At 35.2% G+C, this 23909-nt stretch overlaps 3 protein-coding genes across 10 annotated transcripts in view; 1 reads left to right on the top strand and 2 right to left on the bottom strand.

The window, feature by feature from the left end:
• Positions 1–6146, top strand: part of Fmrfar (FMRFamide Receptor) — a 54008-nt gene extending 47862 nt beyond the window's left edge. For 7 of the 8 annotated variants that reach the window (XM_071791954.1, XM_071791936.1, XM_071791972.1 and 4 more), the window contains one exon: positions 1591–6146. In XM_071791954.1, the coding sequence (XP_071648055.1) occupies positions 1591–2220 (630 nt within the window). In that variant the 3' untranslated portion in view covers positions 2221–6146. The remainder of the gene's footprint in view (positions 1–1590) is intronic. The other variant, XM_071791995.1, reaches the window with a different exon arrangement.
• A 494-nt stretch (positions 6147–6640) lies between these two features.
• LOC139821163 (ATP synthase membrane subunit K, mitochondrial) lies at positions 6641–7120 on the bottom strand. The gene is made up of 2 exons (XM_071792009.1): positions 6925–7120; positions 6641–6815 (listed from the first exon to the last, which is right to left on the bottom strand). The coding sequence occupies exons 1-2, from the start codon at positions 6997–6999 to the stop codon at positions 6738–6740; spliced, it is 153 nt and encodes a 50-aa protein (XP_071648110.1). The 5' UTR covers positions 7000–7120; the 3' UTR covers positions 6641–6737.
• A 1201-nt stretch (positions 7121–8321) lies between these two features.
• Positions 8322–20898, bottom strand: LOC139821115 (uncharacterized). Its single transcript, XM_071791893.1, has 10 exons — positions 20313–20898; positions 16230–17422; positions 15533–15732; positions 15304–15442; positions 14964–15185; positions 14579–14680; positions 9737–11801; positions 9445–9640; positions 8963–9137; positions 8322–8711 (listed from the first exon to the last, which is right to left on the bottom strand). Exons 2-10 carry the CDS (start codon positions 17409–17411, stop codon positions 8649–8651), a joined length of 4344 nt encoding a protein of 1447 aa, XP_071647994.1. The 5' UTR covers positions 17412–17422; positions 20313–20898; the 3' UTR covers positions 8322–8648.
• Positions 20899–23909: the final 3011 nt, after the last annotated feature.

The following is a 23909-nucleotide window of genomic DNA, read 5'->3' on the forward strand; positions in this document are numbered from 1 at the left end:
GTCTGTGATTAAAATTTAACACAAGGGAAATTGAGCATTCTACATAAAAAAAATACTATTAACGTCTCTTAACTTGAAGTCAGATAATTGTAGCCTATAATATTCTCAAAATATCTTCTGACTTATTGATGTCTAATATCAGAATTTTGTAACTATAGATGCCTATTTGCTAAATTAATTTAGGATCTAACAAATATCTTTGAAATATCGCGATGATTTTCACATTGTAAATTTCACGTCGTCTTTTCGGGACTGAATCGAAGGACAAAACACCTGATTTTTCACAAGTTCCGTCGCGGAATATTTTTCTCTGTTGAAAGAACGATCGTAAATTCGAAAAAAAGCAGGTCAGGCACGGTTAAAGGTACGTCACGCCGGGGACCACTGTGAACACAATGTGTTTCACATAACTTCGCGTCAAAACAATATGTGATTCGCCGCAAAGTGAACAGTAGCTACAATATGTCCAGAGTGCTATTATCATTTTTTATATTGCGCCACGAAGGACGAAGGCGCTGTTAGAACTACGTAATTTCAGTACGTCAGGCCTTTCACAAACTCTTTGTTTTATTTCCAAAAGTACGTGTTTACGCAGAAGATTAATATATTTAAAAGATGATTTTATATCAGTAGAATCTGGTAAAAAACAATCTAAAAGTTGCGATTATACTTTATAAGAATTTCCGAAATTTTGGAAAAAGTTTTCGTAAAGTTTATAATACTCAATTAATTTGTTAATAATAAATTGAAATTTCTATTCAATTTATATGTAATGATAAATGATCTCCATACAAAATGTTGCTATATTGTTTTGTTTAGAGAGAAATCTAAGAAGCTACTTCACAGCTCTGACATGAGAAATATGATGATGAAATATATTTATTTAGTATCCACTTTTCCAACGGTCTCTTGTGTTTGCGCGGGAAATTGCGCTCCTTGTTTCATCGTGTACCCCGAGAAAACAAGAACCCGCTCATTAACCCTTCATCAGCCCTGTAATTAGTCGCGTTTTCTTCAAAGGCGCCGCGCCGGTCGATCTTCTTTTTTCCACGCTGTCCCAGAGTCGGCATGACCTTCTACTTGTCACCGTGTATTACACCGTTGAACGACAATCGAGAATTTAACGTCGGAGAAATGTCTACCCGAACCTCTGGAAGAACTTATAATACGGCAATTCCGTATTATTAGTCTCGCGAGACGAGTAAATATACCGTCGTAATTCTCGTTAAAAGAACGCCATTGGCGCTTATTAAATACGTCTTTCTTCGTGGAGCGAAGAACTTAAGTTTTTCATATCAAAGGCGATAAAATATTTATTATTGAAGCAAATAAATGTAGAAAGCTGTTTTTTTATAGCGGTAATGAACATTGTGTCGCGTGATAAGATATTAAATTTCTCGATAAGAATAAACTCAAATTAACTAATTTAATTTAATTGCTTACTTTATAAGTGAAAATTTATTAATCAGTTTACGTCATACTTCGTGAAAACTCAAGATAAAAAAAATTAATGAAAGATCTTTTTATAATATTTGTCATTCCCCGCAACTTTATAACGATGTTGGTTTACCTCTCATAATATATCTTTAGGCGTACGTCGGTTTTCAGGTGAGAAAGGCGAACAGAGACCTACAGCAGCTGTCACGTCACCAACGTCGCGAGATCGGCTTAGCGACGATGTTGATGTGCGTGGTGATCGTGTTCCTGATCTGCAACATCCTGCCGATGATCACGAACGCGCACGAGACGTTCGTCGGGGATCCGCCGGAGTTGATGGTGCAGATCGGCAATCTGCTGGTGACCATCAACAGCAGCATCAACTTCATTATCTACGTCATCTTCGGCCGGAAGTTCAAGAGGATATTCCTCAAGCTCTTTTGCTCGTCCAGGCTGTTCGTGCCCGGTCGGGACAGTCCGGAGTTCCAGACGTACGACGAATCGATCGTCACCAATACGACGAACATCGAGCTGAGAAACTCAGTCAGGCACGGCCATCTCAATCGCGCCAACACCGTCAGCTGGAACAACAACATCCACGGAACAACGATATCCAACGGCGGCACCAGGCAGCAGAGCCTGAAGAGCGGCAGACCAGTCAGCCCCGGCTCCTGCGTTTATTATCCGGGCAAGAATCTGACGCGAAGTCCTAGTCAGATGTCGAGAACGTCGAACAGTCGGAACAATTGGAACAGAAGGGAGAACGGCGATTCCACCCTGTAATGGACAACCGTTCCTCGCGCTTATTATGCAATTAAAAGTCTGCTAAGTGTTTTAATCAAACGTCAAAAACTGATTTTAGAAGCAGTGGAAAAAAAAGTAAAATGACAATTTCAATGCCAATGGACGACAAATGCTAGTCCTTTGATATGTTATCTTGCGAGAAATCAACGGTGTATCTTAATTGCTGGCCGAGATCTTTGGTTGATCAGAACTGATGGAACAAAAGAATGATTAGCTTCATGTTCTATAATATGTACATATTATAGCTTGCTGCGTTTTCTGGTCTGTGAATTTGATGAGTGATCCAATTAAAAGAATGTCAAAAAGGACCAAAGCGATGTAAAAGATAATCAGTATTATTATCTAATGTTTTTGGATTATTTAAAATATCATCCAGTCGAAATTGAAGCAAAAAGACATTCGGAAGAAGCAAGACGGACAATAGCTAGACTATTTTATGTCGTAATAGATAATAATCAATGGAATTATTCTTTATCTTCATTATTCAATCAAGAATCCTGCTGAATTCTATAGCAGGGTATTACGACAATCCGCAAAAGAAAAGATAGAATAAGAATGAAGATAGAAGAAGAATGATCAATGATGCGAATCGATATTAACGCTTTCGTATACGTTCCCGCGGTATACGTTTCCACGGTTAGCAGTTCCAACGTCCAGGACATCAGAATGGATGGAGAGGTGTAAAGATAAGATGGGGCGATTCAGCGCTGCAGTGGACAATCGATATTATTGTACCCTTGGGAAGAGCTCGGACCAATCCTTACGCTCGAACGTGGTAATCCTGCGGGATGGCACGGCTTCGATATAAAGGAAAAGAATCGTTAAGAATAACAGTTATCGCATTTCCTATCGCGGAAGAGCTCAGAAAGACCTAAGTCTGCTTGCAACGATGATCTTTCAAGCGATCCGAAAGTTCAATCTTGCTTCAGGGCGATCTAGTCGAATGTTAAAGAAAGAAACTGATGCTAAATCCTATAGCGCCGCCGTTTTGAATACTTTAAGTTAAGCAGCCGCTTGAATACGCTAGTCACTCGTGCTTAGTGCTTCTGTCATCCTCGAACATGAGTTTTCTTATTGTATGTCAAAGACGCATATAGCGACATTGACTTGATAGATTAATATAAGCGTAAATTGATAGATTAAGCAAAAAGATTTTCCTTTTTCGTGATAAAAGACGTTAGGTATACCAAACGAAATATCCTATCAAAATTGAAGCGAACTCGCGATAGAAGTAATAATAATCAAAAATAAAAATACGTATCACAGTTCTAAATTTTACCAAAATAATATATTGTATAAGGGAAATTTGCAAATTTTTCTTTTCAGAACTCTCGGATTTTATTTATCACAAATTCTTAATTTTTAGTATTAAATATCTTGACAATTAAAAGATTGTACTAAATGTCTAATAAATTTTAAAAAATGTTGCTGTTATATATATATATAAATAAATATATGTAAACATATTTATTAGAATAAGGATAAAAGCCTCTCGCAAGAGGGCAGGAATCTCTATCAAATTATATTATAATTCCACAATAATCTTAAATCTTATTTTGCTTTAATTCTTGAAACAAAGAAAAGCAAAATGAAATTTTATGAACAACTTATATGGCTATGTTTCAAATGAAATGTAATACAAACAGATTATTTATACTTTTGATAAGAATTTAAAACAGAAACATCAGACACATATTTTCTTGAAGCTCACATATTTTCTATCCTCTCCGAGCTACGCAACAAAATTTGCTTGGAGAAAAGATACAAAAATTTAATCAACATTAATAAAGAGCGAGATTTCAGGGTTTTTTTCATAACGTAATATCTTAATTTAGTCAAATTTTTTAATTTTCAGTCTTGAAATACTCTTAAATCGTTTCTCGCCATAATCCCAATTTCATTTAATTTAATTCTTCGCTATCTAGTGCTTAAAAGCATGTCCTTTTTCTAAGCATCCTTTATATATTACGCAAAAACTTATAAAACTTAGATGAACGTGATAAAAAAAATCTTGTAAGCGAGATAAGCCAGCAAAAGGTTTCAAGACCGGAAGTCAAACTTCATTGGAGAAGTGTTACGCTCCTACAGTGTAACCTTGAAAAAAAAATTTTGAAAGTGATCCGCTAACTCGGACCGAGAACGTTTCGCGAACTTTGAGCATGTCAGTCACGTACTAAAGCTCTCCGGGGAAAATAAATCGAATTTCAAAGTCAGAAGTACAGAACCCAATAGTGCGACATTCCCACGGGGAGAACTTTTGTCCTGGCTGCGGAGAATCCTGTATCTTGCATTCTCGAACTATTGCTCTTTGAAACTTGAATACTGATCAACCTCAACCGACCGTCAAACAGTGACGAAGAAAGATGTTCCCATTATTGAAATCCCAAGACAAAAAAAATACTGCTTCTAAATGCCACTTTGAAGAAGACTCAATTTAATTTAAAAAATATTTAAAAGCTTTCATAATTTGTCAGATATTTCTCAAGCATAGTTTGAAATTTAGGGTGATTTAGACGGCTATATACTTTATCAAAAATGAGAATGATTCGATAAAATAATAAAAGATAAGATCAATTTCCTATATTTTTCTTACAGTAAACTCACGATATTTTTTAAAATTTATTTTTACAAGACGAAACAACGACATATATACTGTACATATTTCCTTTCATTCGTGTGTATAGATTTAAAATAAAAAAAAAATAAAAAAAATAAAAACAATATTCAAATAGGATAAAAAAAATGAATACGCTGAAAAAAAACGTCAGAACTATAGCTTAACCAAAGAAAACTGTACTCCTAGTTGAATACTCAAAATATAAGTGTTAGCCTTCTAAATTTCACGAATATAATATTCGCACTGAAAAAATAACGTTCATCATATAAGCGCGAGCAAATATAGATGTATTTTAAAAATAGAGAATCGTTAAAAACTAGACATTAATTTAAGGATTGTAAATATATTTCTATCTACGAACTTATCAAATAATATCTATGTTAACTTTAAATACTTCTCTTTTCCCCTGCTGCAAAAAATTATTTATTTACAGCTTGTACGATACTCTTTACTCGATAAGAGAATACCGATAAATTAGTGGCACTGTCCAATTCGTAATTTAGTTTACGGGTAACTGTACAAAATAAGATACTGTAAGATTAAATTAAAATTAAATTTAAATCTTAACAATTTCCGAACATATTCTTGCTAAAGGGAGAAGGGAAGAAATTAGATTTAAAAAGAAAAACAGAGGGAAACAAAACGCTCTCATAACGCTCATAACTATACGATAAATAAAGAGATTTGCCATTCTAGTCACGAAATTTCTATCAAATCCATTACAAATATGTATACTCATAATATATATGATCTGTATATACGCTACACAAATCCATCTTGCTGTTTATCATATCCTATAGCTGTCTCGACATTCTTGTAAATATGACATAGGAATCATCAAATAGTGAATGGCTGGGAAAAACTGCACGGATTTGTGTATGTTTAATTAGATAAGGATATTAATGTAAAATTTATTCCAAAATTTTTTTAATTATTAAACGCCCTTTTATGTTTTTCCCTTTATGTCTAATGATACATGAAATAAATGAAAATCGAAATATTTATAGCACTTAATGAAAACTGAGACATATGTATGAATTCTAGATATAATTTTCTTTTATAAAAAAAAAATTGTGATCCTTGTATTGTATATGTAGGCTTTTATTCCATTGCCAAAGCATATTGTAAACATTTGTTTTCACGTAGCTCTCTATCTAGTCCTCTATCCTCTTTATAATCTAACGCAGCTAGAAACACATTTTGCCACTCGTGTAAACGATGTCCTCTTTACCACTCAAATGTGCTTTCAATCAATTTTATTGTACATAAAATAAATTCGCACAATCGATGCACGAGTTACAATTATTCAATCCCTCGTAACAAGATGTTAATCCATATTCCATACAGGACCAACATTCCAACAAGGAGAAAGATTACAAAGTATCTATCTGCTTAGAATTCCACCAATATAGTTATATCTGTATATATCTCTTAAAACATTGAACAAGGCGTGATGAATCAAAGAAAATTAAATCACAGCTTTCAAAATATTAACTGAACAGGAACGGAGTAAACATATGATGAAATATAAGTATACGATAGAGATTAAATGTACCCTGTTTCCTGTTTATCTCTCTCTTCTGTCAGCATTCTGTTTTATCTAATATTCACCTTCTATTATTATATTCTATTCTATTTCAGTAAAATAAGCAACAAATATGAAACCACTTTCCTGATCAAAGGCGACTGTTGAATGTCATACATTATGTTCTTAGCAAACGGTTATCCGTGGTCATTAGACAATTACGGACTAACTGGAACGAGCACCAAGAATGAGATAGATTTACAAAAGGATCTTTCGACTACATTTATTTGAAGAATATTATGACACGGCATACGTATCGTTATTACATAATGCGACTGCGGTCCCGTCCACGAGCTACGTCTTTTTGCTCTTCGACCTTATATAGAAGTACAAGACGATCAATCCTATACCAGCGTACGTCGCCTTTGTCACCTGCAAAATAAATCGGGCGCTCGAAAATCCATTCGTAGGCAAATGAAGAAACTCGTCGCGAGCCTCGTACAATAGTCGACGGACAATTTTAAGGTTAGGTCACACTTACGTTCGCCCGACCGTACATGGTTTGGCTGTTGAAGTGTTTCGCCAAACCCGTGAGCTTCTCTTCGCCCTCGGCCATTTTTTCACGGTGGAAAATTCGATTCCAAACGCAAAAATTCTGACAGAAAGATCGCGGAACGTCGTCGTGCCGCGAACTCGCTCCGCTTCGATCGTAATCGTCCGCTGGACGCCATGTTGCGAGATATATCGAGACATCGAGAGCGGATCAGCGGATCGCGAGATATCTATATCTTGAACTTCCTGTCTTTGAAAAATTTCTCGCCGAGATAATCTTTTATTTATAAATATTGCTTGCAAAAAACTCAACAATCTCCAAATTTCTGGGATTTTGTTCAGCAATATTTCTAACTTTCTCGAGATTTCTCGTCAATTTGCCTCCATGAGGTAAATATGAAATTATGATTTAATGTAATTTATCATCTTATAATTTATAATAAATTATCTTATAATATCTGATAATTATTTGTTTATACTATGATATTATTTATCTTATAATATTTACAATGGTCATTTGTATTGTATCTTGTGATATTTATAATAATCATTTATATTGTCATTACACTTATGATTAAAATTTACCTTATACTATTTACAGTATTTACGATAATTATATATTTATCTCTGACATTTAATATAAAGTTTAAATATTACTATAAAAAATATAGAAATCATATTGTGCAAAACGCGCAGCAACAATTATTTCCTTAAATTATAAGAAAACAGCTTAATGTAAATCTTCGTACATTCAAATATTTTTTTCATTTCCAGAAAAAAGGCACTTGATAAGAACTTTTTTAATGTTCAGGATATTTCCCAGGCAGCATCGTATCCAAGATCGAGACATAAGACGTTTTAAAAATATCTTAAAGACGTCTTGTGTCCCGATTTTGGACATGCATGCTGTCTGGGTTGACACAGATGGGTATAATAATCATCGCAAATCTTTTTTTTTTTTTCAACGATATATTTAGCTTTTCTTTACCAAATATATTGTAGCAGTTCTTACGCTCATTATGTATCTTGTCATCATATAAAAAATTACAAAAACAACTCTTATTATTACTTAAGGCATACTTAATCAGGTAACAACGACTGATCTAATTGTAGGATTATATATACTTAATCGCCTAAAATAATAGTAAAATAAATGAAAATATAAATCAACTAGGTAGAGACGACCAAGAGCAAGAATACTCGTTCTGATGTAGTGAGATTAAACTGTCCTTACACTGAACTTTTCTCTTTCCTCTAAGAGCCAATTACTGAAGAAAGAAAAGTATGGCAAGATATAAAAGAAAAGCAATTTTACTCACGACATCTAAAACCGGACAGCATCTTTGCTCACTACTGATATGTTAAGTATTGTTTTATACCTCATCACGATTATATATAAATTCCAAATCAACATAGTCAGTATTACAATTTAAAATATAAAGAATGCAGAGTAGCTTTAAGACACAACATAAATATCATTTGTCCTCGTTATATATAAACGTCAAAAAGAAATCAAACTAAAACATTCTTATACACTGTTATAAGTACGGCAATTATAGTAATTTCTTATCAAAGGAAATATTGATAAATGTCACATTATTTGCAACAAAACCATACATCACATTAAACATCAGTCAAAGGAAGTTAATAATAAATCACGAGATTCATTTGCTCGCTAGAGCAAAGCTTTATAAATCTATATATGTCAAATATTCATATATAATTTGAACATAGTAGAATACGTCGTCTCAAGTCGCGATAAGTGACAATCAACATCTAGAAAAAAAAAAAAAAAACTACATTAATCAAATGTTCCATATTTTCGTGGAGACTGGAGAATACTTGGACAAATAATATTCGTACAAATAATATTATTCATCTTGATAACGATAAAAAAAATCTTCCGAATTTTTTATTCACGAGAATATTATATTACATATAAATCGTCGTTTGTGCATTCACGACTTCATCAAAATCTATTTCAAGAAAGATTCACTTTTAAGACGTCACATTAAGACAGCACTCACCCACAAAGTAGATAGAATGGAACCGTCCAGAAACTCGTTTTTTTTAAAAGCATTCCCTATTTCTTCACGCGAGACTATTTTCAGTCTGTGCAATAATGCCAACGCGGATTGCAACGAAATTAAACTAATGGAGACAATCCGTTTTTCAGAATCACGGGGAACATTTAGGGAATACCTAGAATGGCAAAAGTATATTCTCACATGAATATTTGTAAATATTGTAATTGTAAATGTTATGCGAGATGACGCACGGCTCCGTCTAAGAGCGATCGACTCGTAATCAGGAAGGTTTCCAGTCCAATCCCGACTGTTATCCCATATGTGCCTCAGTTTTATAAGTTTTATATTGATTGTGTTCAAAGTGAAGTGATGAGTGAAGGAGTAGGAAGAATATAAGAGAAATATAACTCGTTCAAGAAATCCAAATTATTTCAATAAAATTAAAAATGGCAATTGTAAATATAAAAATATTGCAAATTTACCTGTCCAATTGTGAAAATTGTACTGGATATTCAGATCTCTGGATTTCTTTGAAAATAACTTTTATATTCATCGCTTCTAATGTGGCCAATAAACGAGATTGCAACTTGAGATTCGTAAAGGCCTCTACAAACTCGCATGTCAGTATCCAACCATCCTGTTCGATGTTAAATATAAACGTCACACCTTTAACTGAGTCTATGAAGAAATTACTAATAATTAGTTCCGTACATAATGTCAGAAGACAAACGGGTTCAATCTAAATCAGCTAAATATTTAAGTGTAGTGTCGTACCAATTTTCTGGAATACAAAAGAGTCGATGTCACGAGTTCTCTGCTGAACGGATCCATGTTCGATGTTGCAGGACTTCGCATAACTATCTATTGGCCTCTCTTTGTCGTGGCTGTCTTTAAATTTAAAAATATTGCTCGAATCGGTCGCTTCAGTCATCTCTCGAGGTGCGAACCTTCTGCCGTTATCGCAGTTCCAGTCTTGACGGAAGAAAGTAGTCGGTGTGCCAAACGCAGGGTTCTCATTGTGATTCGATACAGGAACGCTATTTTGGAACTTTAAATTGGCCCAATATTCTGGAACCTCGGTTTGAGTCCAAGATTGCGACGACACAGGTTGTCGCAAATTGTTCACGTTACTGTTTTGCTGGTAATAAGTCGGTTCACCTTTTATTATCGGCTGTGAGCCCTGCGTGTAATATGCCGGTGGTCGAGTGACATAGTTCTCGTCAACTTGCGGGTTATCTCTCGTTATCTGATTTGTCACTTTGTGCTGCTGCGTGTACGAAGCAGCAATATCGTTCGCAGCCTGCGATGTCGGTTTCTTATCTTGTCTTAATTCGCGAGATTGAGCGTTCTGAATGTTATCGGAATTATTACTGCATGTGTTTTGCCTTGCATCTGCGTTTACTTGCTGCTTCTGCGTATTATACATTACCGGGCCGGATTCATAGACCATTTTCGGAGTGTAATTTTCACTGACATGAGCATTCAGAATGTTATCGAGATTATTGCTGCATGTATTTTGCCTTGCGTTTGCGTCCGCTTGCTTCTTCTGCGTATTATACATTACCGGACCGGCTTCGTAGACGATTCTCGGAGTGTAGTTTTCACCGACATGTCCCGCAGGCGTAAAGCATGTGCTCCCCGCGTGAATATTCACAGTTTCCGTTTTTGGAGCGTGGCTGTTCTGTGGATTTTTTGCCGAGAAATACGATGTGATATCAGCATCGTAGTTATAAAACGTACGCTCATTCTGCGTCTCCGGTACCTGCATCCTGTTAGTCATATAAAACTTGAAGGGATTTGTATCTTTGAGCATATTGGCGAACTGAGTATTTACGGTCTCCAGAAATTCCGAGGAATTACTGCTAGCACTCGTTGGGATCGCTGGAGATACTGGCGTAACAGGAACGTTTTCGTCATTCTGATTGGTGTTTGGAATGAAGGTACTAACTGGTGGTATGTGATTAATGAATGTTGGAGGTGCAGGACTACCAGTTGGAGGAGGCATTTGCGGAGAAGGCATTTGCATATGCGGATTGAGCTCGTCCGATTGATTCCAGTTGGTTTTAAAAGTAAAACCGTCTGAGCTGTAACTCGAAAACGCGGCGTTACTCTGTGGTCTGTCATCGCCGTTCGCGCCAAACGGATTTGACATCGAGATAGTATTTGCATTGAAGTCCTTCGTGAAAGTTTCACTATTTAAATTATACGACGCCTTCGGCGCGGAACCAGCATCGTTCAATGTCGTCCCGCTCGCAGGATTGGGCGTTGACGGAGTTTTCGTGCCAGTGGAACAATCACTTTTTTGTTCTAATAAAACATTCTCCATAATCGTCAAAATTTTGTGCAACTGAATCAGATCCTTGAATGCGATTGAAGGTTTTAGCAGCTCATAGAGGATATCAGTCACGCTACTCTGCAGCTTCTTGCTCTCATTCCAGAGTGACATGTATATCTGTTTGGCATTATCATAAATAAGTTCGTCAGTCAGGAACGGATTCGTCGTCGCCTCCGCGTTGTTAAAGACCGACGCCTTAGCGTTCATCGTATTCGCGAAGGAATAACCGTTCTGGAAGTTTGTCGATGATAAGTTAGGCGGAACGCGTTGTTCACCGAGAGGCGGAAAACCTGGTGGCGGTCTCACTGGCTGTTGCTGATGATGACTGTCATAATGTAGCGTTGATTTCGGGGAAACCAAAGGTACCTCGAACGTCTCCTCTGTCGATGTTGCTTTGCAGCAGTTGTCGGGCATCAGGTTCTCCTCCGCGAAGCAATATGTTGGTAATTGGTTCAAATTGTTTCGCACATACTTCATTATGCTAGCCATGTCGACGGCATCAGCCTGAGTGACGAAAGCAAAAGGGAAAAGATCAGATAAAGTGATACGTCTGATAAAGTCGTAATAAAATTTTTGATTTTAGAAAATAAAAGTGAATGTACGGATATCAATCAATCTCTGAATATCTGAAGAAGCTCAAAGTATAACAACCGATTAAATTAGGCAACTATAAGTGATAATTCGGGAAAAATTATCACTTTATGAGATCATATTGTTTTTATACTGACTAGTATAATAATTCCACACACGCATACTTTTTACAGACTCCAAATTCTTTATTACAATGTAATAGAATGACAGCCACGACGACATCATACAAGATTCAAATTTTTCCCAAAATTAAACTAAACTGATATCCTAATATATATTATATATTACATAATCGCAAAATAGTTACAGAGATAAATATATATAACTTCTGATAACATGTATATTATTAATAATTGTATAATTATTGGTAACATCCGGTTATAAGTGATCACATATACATATATATTTATACATATATTTTGTGTGATTATAATTATATTATAATATAATATTTCACACGCATTTTTTAAGTAAAAAAAAAAAAAAAAAGATAATAAGAAAACTGATCGTATAATTTATGATGATATTCGCTCCCGTGGCATAAATTTTCAAATTTATTGTTCTAGATTTCAGTTAATTGCGTTGCTTATATTATGTGCGCGATGTAAAAAGGAAATTGAGTCTTCAATAGATCCTGCACAAACATCCCATACGTTGTCATCGGATTCTACATCGCAGTCATTGACGACCGGAGCAAATGCTATTTCGGTCACGTTCGCGTCATCATTCATCGATTTGCACGTTTCGGATACGAAATCTGATTTAATCGATTCATTACCCCTCTTACTTTCGTCACTTTTATCGTCATTGATACTTTCTCGACTAGAAGTCAGATCGTCAGAATCCAATTCAGTGTTATTATTCTGTATATTTTTCACGATCTTTAACATCTGTTGCATTAGTTTCGGAACGTCCAACGCCGTCTGATCCGCCGCATGCAATTGATATTTTGAATCATCAATGTTACAGGATACAGGAATAGAATCAGACCGATTCAACTGATGCTGTTTCGTGTCATCAACATTTGAAGCACGTGAATCAATTTCCAAGGACTGATTCAACTGACGCTGCTTTATGTCATCAACGTTAGAAGAAGCAAGAGAATCTGTTTCTATGGATGAAAAAGTTGTTACTGTGGAATCATTATGTGATTCATCCAATGTTAACCTTTTAGGCAACTCCTCGGACATTGACTTCTTAACCAAGCTGTGTATCTTGATGCGATTATTTATATCCATACAGTTCGATGCCTTAGATTGTTCGTCGTTTGATGATATAATGATGCTATCGTTGGATGTATTGGCACTGTAAGACGACGATCGAATTTGCTCGCTGCTAGAAGATTCACTTGAGTCAACGAAATTGGAGTTTGTCCACTTGCGACTTAATTTGTCCAGTAGCCTCTTGTATCCAGGAATGCATGCTTTATTATTTGTATTGGACTCAAGGGAATTGTTTGTATTGCGTCCAGACATTTCTTTGTTCATATTATCTTTATTAGATATATTAGAAAAAACTGACTCCGGATCTGTATTGGAATTTCCGTCCTGTATTTTCAGATTGGCCTTTGTTTCGCATACTTTGCCATTTCTGTCTACTTCTCGATTAATTTCCCTCGAAGAAGTTACGTCATTGAATTCAACGATATTTGTACTGGATTTCGATGTATCTTCAGATTCAACACTATCATACAATGTCTTCATCGTCATGGGTTTAAACCTTACTGTGACAATTTGGTTGGATGTTTTCTTGTCTCTCATCATTTTTATAAAATCGGTCATATCGTCAAATCGCTGAGAAATATTATCCTCAGGCAGAGAAATATTATCCTCAGGCAGAGAAATATTATCCTCAGGCAGAAAAATTTCCTCTTCCATACGGGTCATGTTTAAAAAATATTGTTCGCCAGGTGTCTCATTTCTCTGATTATGCGAGCCTGATTTATCTTCTACGTCGCTCTTATGTTCTTTACTTGACATATCCAAATTATCAGGTACTGTATCAGTTGTTTTATTCTCCTCTCTTATTACCGACCAATCAAAGGGCTCCATCAAACCATGTCCACCATACAAACTCCTAAATGTTCCAAAATCTTTCGTATCATTATTTTCATCATCGGAATCTCTCATACTGAAGTCCATATAACCGGGAGAGTTATATATTTCACCGTTATTCTGCAATTTTACTTTCCTACTTGAATCGATTTGTCTTGCATTATCTTCCTCTGTGTTTGTCCCGGACGTGGAAGTGCTCGGTTCAGAATCGGATTTCCGATTATGACTCGACGTTTTCAATTTTTCCAACAATGGAACTTTCGTAGGTGTCCTCGACTGCCCAGTTTGCGGATCATTTCTCGACTGCGATCTAGTATCCAAAGCCTCAGTATCCGGAGACTTAGCAGACGAAGATTTGTCATGCAAAGATTTAGCATCCAGCAATTTACGGCATACGCTTTGCAGGAACCCTTTTTTGCTGTTCGGGACGTTATGCAAGGACTTGACAGTATTGTTTTCGATATCTTCGCTTTTTACATCGGATAATCTATGCGTTCTCTCATCACGCGATATCAAATTATTTCTACGTCGCGATTTATTTACATTGTCTGCGCTTCCCGCATTAAATGTCTTAATAGACTTAGAAGATTTGATATTATCGGATGTCATATAATGTATTATGTCAAACATACGCACCGTGTTACCCACTTGCGCTAGTCTCTCATTCACTAACCAATCGTTTATACGCACATCCTCTTCTTCGCTTGTATCGGTCAAAATGACCATCATGGAATTGTGCTGTAAAAACAATCAGATAAATAATTTTATAACAATTTTGTAATTTTATAATATTAAGTTGCACAATGTTAGAGATTAAAAAATAAGATGTAAGTAATTTTCTATTGTTCTTTTAATATCGAAAATTAAAATAAAAAAATAAAGATAATTCAAACAAAAATAATTATAAAAATATTAATAACAAAAACAAAGATATTAATAAAATTATAAAATATATAATTCAGATTTAAGAATTAAAACATTTTGATGTTTTAACTTTCAGAAATAGAAAAAATAATCTTACCTCAGGATCAATAGTAACTATGGTGGCAGCTAGAAGAGTATCCTCAATCTTTTCGCTGAATTTTTCAGCTACGCTCCTTTTCCAGCGATCACCCACACTTGGTTTAATCTTATATAAGCCGCAAGGTATTGCTTGAGCCGGTAAATAGGCAAACTTTTTATGCAAATAATATACATCCTCGGATGTATATGTCTTCATAGTACCATAATCATAAAAGAATACCTGTTTTGAAAAATAATTATTGCATATCAAAATATAATTTCTAAAAATTAATAACATTATTTGTCGGAAACTTAGTTATTTATTGCTTTAGTGCAGTTTATACCACACTTATACTAACCGTTACTCGAAAATCTGGTTTTACACTCCTAATGATCGCTCGGTGCCACCTATTGGCGTAAATGCACGCACAATTCAGGTCCTTTTTCAAGGCAATTTTGGCAATGATATATGTACTTTTGTTATGCTCGTAGAAGTCCCTAAAAGCAATATAATTCCGATAACTCAGATTTTACTATCAACATTAATAAAAAAATTTACAAAGATTGGTTAACTGCACATGTACTTACGATAGTTCATCCATCATTTTATCAAAATGTCTTTGATTTTCTCGAAGATGTATCCAAAAAAAGTTTGGATGAAACACTTCTATAACATATACCCCCAAGTATTTTCTGTTGCGTTTTAATTCAACCACCGATATTTTGTCAACTTTATCGTCATAATTCATCACGTCATTAGGAGCGAAGATCCTGGCAATGGTAGGAGACTGTAAAATTACATAATTATTATAATAATTAAATTATCATGTTGCATTACAAATATTAAATATCCTTCCAGCATTACAATAATCAACAAGAAATAATTAATTATTTAATTTAATTAACATTATATATAAAGAAGACACGTGAAAAGAAAATATTGATTTATTGTTATATGCTTTAAAGAATTATATAAAAAAAACATTTTGAAAAAATACTATAGATGTATTTTTATATGTTAAAAAAATTGCTACTCATGAATTTGTCCTCGTACTTAAGTATACCATTAAAATTTCTATTATTTGAAATAAAAATTGGACACCAAAGGTTAACGCTTAGCTTGTACTTTCTACTAGATCTTTAACAGTAATATTCGTGAGAATACATTAACAATTTTAGCATTATTAATTATTATAGTTAACAATTTACTGCATAATCCACAAGAATATACTTTGCTGGCAAATTCTAAATTATAAAATACCACTAAACAAATACTGTTACGTACAACATCTGATGGAAACGGTGGATTATCCTCGTAATTACGCAAAGTTTGCGCTATATCAATAGGCTCTGGAACCACTGGCCTCTTGTCCGCGCTATAAAGCATGAAATCATCCATCTTGTCAACCTGCGTCATGTAGAAGATTTGCGGCAGGTAAGACGCGAATTCGCGCACACTGTCAAAGCCCAACTGGACGTAATTCAGGCACACCTTGTACTCGCGTAAGTATAAGTTGGGCAGATCGGGACACCAAATGCCGTCCGGATGTTTCCGCATCAGTTCCTTCAGTCGCGACTTTATTCTATCACTTATCAGTTGGGACATATCAACGTCGGCAGTCCTCATTTCCGTGTTGCCGTTACCATTCATCATGGCAAAGGCTTCCCTATCACTTATTTCCCCGTTCGTTTCTGCACGTCTCTGACAGTTACTGGCAGAATCAGCTGGCAGAAAATCGTCATCACTAAAATACTCTATACCATTCTCGTAATCCTCTTGTCCGGCAGGACATACAGTTGGTGTCGGAGGCGATTCCGAGTCGATCAGTGATTTGCTCGGCAACTGTGGCTCTTCCATCGGAAGCTGCTGCTGGGCCGCGTTATGCGAATCGTTACTCAAGATCGGAAAAATCATGTTGCCATCCAGGCGCAACTGATGCGACAGCAATTGTAATTGCCCCCGTAATTGCTGTGCAGAAATACTGACGTATGGCACTGACCGCTGTACGATCGTCACAGCGTCCTGCAGACTCACACCGTTTGGATTGTCTTTGATATGTTGCAGAAGCTGACATAACATGTCAGGCGCGATGTGAAATTCCTGCACTGGCCTCGCGTAATGATGTGGACGCCGATTAAATGGCGGACGAAAACGGGGTTGGATGTATCTGGCTCTCGGGGGCTCTCTCATCCTCTGACGTGACACCAATGAGCTGACGTGCTTACTTTTCTCCGACGGAATCCCGCGTACGTAGTGACCGCCGTTGTACTGCTCGACAATGAAATGTTCCGGGAAACTTTGGAGAAATTCCACTAAATTGGAATAACCGAATAGACGATACGGTATACGGGTGTTCTCTGCATTATAATAGTCTCTCTCTAGAACCGGTATAGCTGTGGCGCCTTTCCGGGAGACCAATAACGCCAAGATAAGCTGGCGGATCTCGTCACGTTTCTCGTTGCTCATCCTTGAAATCTCTGTTTGGATTTATAAAAAAAATTCTTATTATCATCTCCTATCGTGAAATCAAAACGCTCATAAAATAAAATAAAATGTTATATTTAATAAAATTTTAGAGAAAGTATGTTGATAAAGGGAGCGTCTCATTTGACCATGTTGCGATTGGTCCACCCACTCACAACCCCCCGGTGCAAAGAGTTTGTCCACTGGAGCAGCCAATCAGATATCTTTATTTTAAATCAGTCAATTGGCGACGTGGTCAATTGAATCCCACTTGTTGGTAAATCATGCGAAAGGGTAAAAAATCGATATAATTTTTTATAGCGCGTTATTCTACAGGGGTACGTTCAGGAATTACGCCTAGGCGCACTTAGGTAACTCTAATGCTATAGTGTAGCGTAATGTGAACTATAGCTTAGAGTTTACCCAGGTCGAATTTCTGAACGCAGCCCAAAATTACATAATAGCAAACTTTTATAATCTGGGGCCCTATTCTCGAATCGTTTTCATGACACTCGCATGCGAAATTCAATGCTTTTCAAATAGAAAGTCGCATACGAAAATCATTAGGGCAGGCTCGAGAATACGGTCCCTGCCTATATATTGCAGCGAAAACAATCGTTTTAGTTTTGTGAAACCACTTGTGAAACCACTTGTGAGGCACATGTGTCGAATGATCGAAGGCATAAGGCAAGGTTCGTAAGGGTCGAGACACACTTGAAAAACTTAAGCGGTAAGCGAATCAGCCAATCACTTACGAGCTTAAAGGCATAACCAGGCATAACCTAATCGCTTTCTTTTTCTCTTTTATATCTCTTTCTCTTTCTGTTCTCTTGCTTTTGATAAAACTGGCGGACCAATCGAAACTAGCTGTCTTATGGTCAGTCTCTTATTACGGGGCCTCTGAGGCTGCGTTCGTTTTAAACGCTTTCGTGTTGAAAGCATCACTCAATTCTTTTTCAACACACTGAGAAAAAAAATTTGTTAATCCCAAAAAATGTTTAGTCCGATACGAGCAACTAAACATTTTAGTTAGTTTAACATTAGTTGAATTAATTAATTCTTGATTAAAAAATTTTAAAGGTTGACATAAATGCACTATACCTTCTTTAGTGCAACTTAATAATTGTTGAAACAACTAATATTTAGTTAACTAACATGTTTAGTTGCTCGTATTGGACTAAATATTTTTTGGGATTAACAAATGTTTTTTTTTAGTGCATGTAATGAGCAATAAAGATAAGACGCTTTCAGCACGAAAGCGCCCAAAGCGAGCGGAGCCTAGGCCTAACGTAAACCGTAGTTTACCGTAGCTAATCTAAACTGTCGTTTCTCTTCCTGCTAACGTTTCACCGCTCGAGTTTTTCTATGTGCCAAAGCCCTAATCTGATCTTGTGTATGTATGTGTGTATGTATGTACAGTCGCCGCCAATGATTCCTTTCCTGGGATAAGGGGGGAACATAAGAATACCTCGGAAAGGAATCATTGGCGGCGACTGTACATAAAATCGTCTTAAGTCTAATGTTACATGATCTCAGATTTAAGCTGACCTCGCACGATCTATAGTTCGTGTCAGAATTCCATTCTATAACTTCATATACCATGTACCAAGTAAAAAAAAAATTAAGGAATCAGTGTACACACATACCGGCATAAAATATATTAAAATACACGCGCGCATGAAAATTATATTAAAAAATACAACGTACGTGAGAAAATTCTCATTAAAAAAATATTGTAAATAGAAATGCGTTAGATTTTTATCCTGCCACGTGTTCAATTTTTCTTACACGTCTGAAACTTGAGCTTCAAATTTGACTCAAAAATCCATCTTACATAAAAAATGTTTTATCGGTAAACCCTATTATTAATGTCATTTCAAAAATATTAATCTCTAGTTAACCCTATTCATTCCAACCAGCCCTTTCGTGTCCCAACGAGTTTCTAATCCTCGCATCATAACTCACGAACGAATTGACGAAATTTAATGTTCCAAAGCGCAAATTAAAGCTAAAAGTAGTAGCTTTAATTTGCGCTTTGGAACATTAAATTTCGTCAATTCGTTCGTGAGTTATGATGCGAGGATTAAAAAGGGCGGAAAACACGTTGGAGTGAATAGGGTTTTCTATCGATAAAATTACTTTTTTTACGAAAAAAAAAGTATTAGAATGGAATTACAATAAAATTTAGTAAAATTTAAAGCCCGTATAATTTCAGAATATAAATAATTGATTTGTACTTAAAGACCTTTGCCAATAGGCCTGTTCGTTTTAGCCGAATTTCTTGCGCAGTTTATCTTTTCTCTTTTTCTCTCTAACGTGTTGGAAAAAAAAAAAAAAAAAAAAGAAGAAAGATGAACCGTGCGAGAAGTTCGGCTAAGACGAGCATACCTATAGATAATGCAAAATCAACAGTCAAAAAAAAGTAGAAGCAGAAATAATCTAACCTCAAAAAAGCAGGAGATCGAGGATGCGTTAGAATTTCGTTGAGTCGGAAAAATTTACAAAAAGCCAAAGAAAGATGGTCTTCTCGAAGGCACGAGAAAACGTGCAGGCGGAACGAGAAAAAAAAAATGGGATATACGTTCGCGGCTTTTCCGCGCAAACGCAAAGGCTTACATAGAAAGCTGACGCAACCGGCAACATCCAAAACACGGATGCAATTTCCGTTAAAATATCGTTTCGCAGATTCTACCGATTTACAACAAATCTATCCGAAACTCGAGGTTCACGCGTGGGTCGGACGCACGCTGCTGGGAAATAGGTTAGGGCGGTAGCTGAGACGGAAAGATTCCAAGATTTCTTTAAGTACATTAAGTACACAACTTACAATACAAAGAAACGCGAGCACGAGCGAAGAGAAAAGATATTAATGTTATCTGCGAAGTTTTATCCGTTTAGTCTTACCTGGCAACGTATCTCCATGAAAATGTACAAATTTCACGTGCCGAAGCTTCGCCCTGCCGCGGATGCCGCCGTTGCCGGTGGTTGCCGGTTGCGCAATCACCGTATATCCTCGGATCTCGGATCGGATATCGGATTGCTCGGATCCTTCCTTCCACCTTCTTTTTGCTCCTACCACTTACCAGTCCTACTTCCTACTTCAAGAACAGTATATGGCGCTCTGACGATGTTTCTTCAGCAGACCTCTATGGCGTATGGCGTATTCTTCTTGAAGGACGAAAGGAGAAACGAGACTGCACTCAGCACTACGCAACGTCGAGAGAGGGAGGGGAAATTAGACAAAAATGTGCTTAAAAACTTACAACCATGTTTTAAGCGGATTGTAGATAAGACAGAGATTTCTAGCTTACTTTTATCTGGCGATCGGCGAATAGCAAAAGTAGAGATTATTCAAAACTTTCGAATACGTGAAGCAGGGCTAGCAACATCGGCCTATCTCCTCGAGTCCTCACCTCACCGCGGCTTGCCGGCGCATTTCTAAGCGTTTTTTACTGGGAAAACGGGTGCAACACTGGTGCACCAATAAGTGCAATTTTTAAGGCCTGTTCGTTTTATGTCCATTTCTAATTTTAAGAATTAGAAAACGATAATATTGATGATGACATGCATATAAAAAGTAAACCGAGATTAAAGTTAATCCATGTTGGCAGAAATAGACATTAGCTTGTTGTACAGTTCATCTTTCTTCTTTTTCTCTCGAACGTGAAAAGAAATAAAAGAGGAAAGAACTGCGCAGGAAGTTCAGCTAAAACGAACAGGCCTTTATATTGTTCCAATGTAAAAATCAGTTTACATTTTTTTTTTAGTGTGTTCAATGTTCTATTGACAAAAATTTGTCAAATTTTGAAATAATATTAAAAAATTTCCATCAGGCTCGAGAACTTTTCCCCTCAATATATGTATAATAGGTGTCTATAGTTTCCTCGACATGCCATATATTTCAGTGCTTTATACTATATTAATTAATCAATAGTCATTATATTTAGACAGAAAACATTCATCTTGGGCATGCTCTGATAAGCGTACAAATTATATATTATACTTAGATATAAGAAACGATTAAAAAGCTGTTATTCACAGATTTAAGATAAGAACAATACTAATAGAAATAGTGATAAGATTTATTGTTTTATTTCGTGGTTGTATATAAGATATATTTACCGCCCCGCTATTTCAATTCTAATAATAATGGCTGTTAACAATAACAATGATCACAAAAATTTACAAAAAAAAAATAACATTTTACAATATTGAATTTTCGTGTTTTATCTTTTAATTTTATTCCCGGAGTAATATATTATTTTCATAAAAAGTAGCTAAATTAAAATAAAGAGATATACAAACTTTAATTTACAAAATTAGTGAGATTAGATTTATTTCTTCTAGTTACTAAATTATTGATTTACCAATTTATCTTAATATATATGATACGATTAATTTAAAATAAAAATATAAAAGAGTTTATATTTAAAAAGTTGATTTTTTTAAATTCCTGCTTCTTATAAAAATTAAATAAAAATTAAATAATTATATATATAAGAATATGTGTATATAAGAATATAAAGGATAGAAGGAACGTAAATAATTATAAGATCGTTATCTTTCGGATCTAATTTAGATTAAAAATATGAAACTATTCCTGTTTATTTTTTTTTAATTAGCTTTCATGGCGAGACTAAATTTTTGTCAGTCTCTTTAATTTCGCAGACGTCTTTGAGATGTCTTATTCTTTTACTCTCCATTCGCATCAACGTGAAAATTATTTGCGTAATATGAGCGTAGACGCTATTAACAAATGCACGTGCTTAAAATAATGTCAATGACCTAGATTATCTTCAGGCACTCGTGTTATTATCGTTTTAAAGTACTATATTTATATATCAGGTATGTATTTGTACATTAATGTATTCCTACGTGAATTCTATTTTCGAATCTTTCACAGCGTATTCATTCTAATTGCCTAAATTATTGGTAGAAGAGTTTGCTCAATATAAACATTTGATTTTTATTTTATGTAGCCTAAATTTTTTTTTAAATCAACAACTTGTGAGCTTATGGACTTGCAGGCTTGATGGCAGCTATCAGATATGTCGTTTTAATCAATAATTATACGTCGAATTTGGGAACAGGCCCGTTGGCTCCTTTCGATAACTGGTAATATCTATGACAAACAACAAGATTGTTATAACAAGTGTTCTTATCTGATAGGCATGTCCGTCGATTGCTTCTCCTCTTTAAAGACTTATTGTGAAATGAAAATGTCAATACAATTATGTCATATGCATTCAATCCAGGCAATAAAAAGATCAAGGAACATGTCTGAGAATGTATGAAAGATCAGAACATTTTTTAAATATCTTGTATAATGTCATGTCACTTATATGTTCTTCTTCCATATAAAATTAGGCTTAGAAACGATTTTTAAGTTATTATTTCTTAGATTACTGCCGTTACGGGATAGTTCTCGTCTTTTGCGTTTCTCTTAAGCTTTACAACTTATACGAGATAGAGATTGCACTTGAGCCTTGAGTGTTCACTTCACGTCCTCAACACTCGTGTCTGTAACGTTTAATCGGAGAAAAAAAAACGTCTACCGTCAAGATATATTTCTCGCCTACATGATATCATTGTCATCGTCTTTGATATTACAGTCTCAGATCAAATTGCATTTGCCGAAAGGCCTAAATGAAATAGTACCTATAATGTCTCCCAATTAAAAATAATTATATAAATTATTATAATGAGATAAATATACGTGAGTATAAAAATCGACAAAATATTTTTCTGATAAATATAAATAATTATTACTTATGTAAGATGCATATATTAGATTTATTTGTTTATATATTTATTATATAGTTTATATTTTAGTAATTTTCACAATATTTACAATGTTCAGTGTCAGACACCAATTCGAAATTTCAGTTAAGCCAGTTTACCATAACAAATCAAGGATAAAGATATAAAAGAATTGTTAAAGAATAAAGATATAAAAAATAAGTTTTTCTCCAAAATTAGTAAAGCTAAACGGAACAAAATAAAAATAAGGTTAAAGTTATAAGAAACCGAATAAAATGGAGAAGTTACAAAATTAGATTATTTTAAACCCTCATTTTGGCTTTGTAGATTTTACTATTACAATTCTAACAAAATAAACGAAGTACAATCATAAACGGAAAGAGTATAAAATTTCCAAATCTTTTTTACGTTATTAATGCTCGAATTATTTTCAAAATATTTGATCGAACAGTCATATAGCCAAACATTACGGCCAGATATAACACGTCTGTTTATCACCACACCGCTAGATACGCTTCTTATAAATAATTTAAATTTTAAATGTAAAATTAATTACTGCAGAGATAAAAAAATGTGAGATCTATTTTCGTGTCATCTTTTTTACACCTGTCAATAAGAAGCTTCATGATCGTTTTATGTATAAAAAAATCTGTGATCACGATTGATCATTGCGGATACATTCTCTTATCCTCAGGCGTGACACCAACGAGCTGACGTGCCTACTTCTCTCCGACGGAATCC

Source organism: Temnothorax longispinosus, chromosome 1, assembly GCF_030848805.1.
Source record: "Temnothorax longispinosus isolate EJ_2023e chromosome 1, Tlon_JGU_v1, whole genome shotgun sequence".
Lineage (NCBI taxonomy): Eukaryota > Metazoa > Arthropoda > Insecta > Hymenoptera > Formicidae > Temnothorax > Temnothorax longispinosus.

Excerpts from the sequence above, each read along its gene's own strand:
- LOC139821163 (XM_071792009.1), bottom strand. The coding sequence starts at position 6,999 with ATGGCCGAGGGCGAAGAGAAGCTCACGGGTTTGGCGAAACACTTCAAC. Across the intron at positions 6,816-6,924 it reads CCATGTACGGTCGGGCGAAC|GTGACAAAGGCGACGTACGC; the intron begins GTAAGTGTGACC and ends TTTATTTTGCAG.
- LOC139821115 (XM_071791893.1), bottom strand. The coding sequence starts at position 17,411 with ATGAGCAACGAGAAACGTGACGAGATCCGCCAGCTTATCTTGGCGTTA. Across the intron at positions 15,733-16,229 it reads CACCGTTTCCATCAGATGTT|TCTCCTACCATTGCCAGGAT; the intron begins GTACGTAACAGT and ends GTAATTTTACAG. Across the intron at positions 14,681-14,963 it reads TAGTTACTATTGATCCTGAG|CACAATTCCATGATGGTCAT; the intron begins GTAAGATTATTT and ends TTGTTTTTACAG.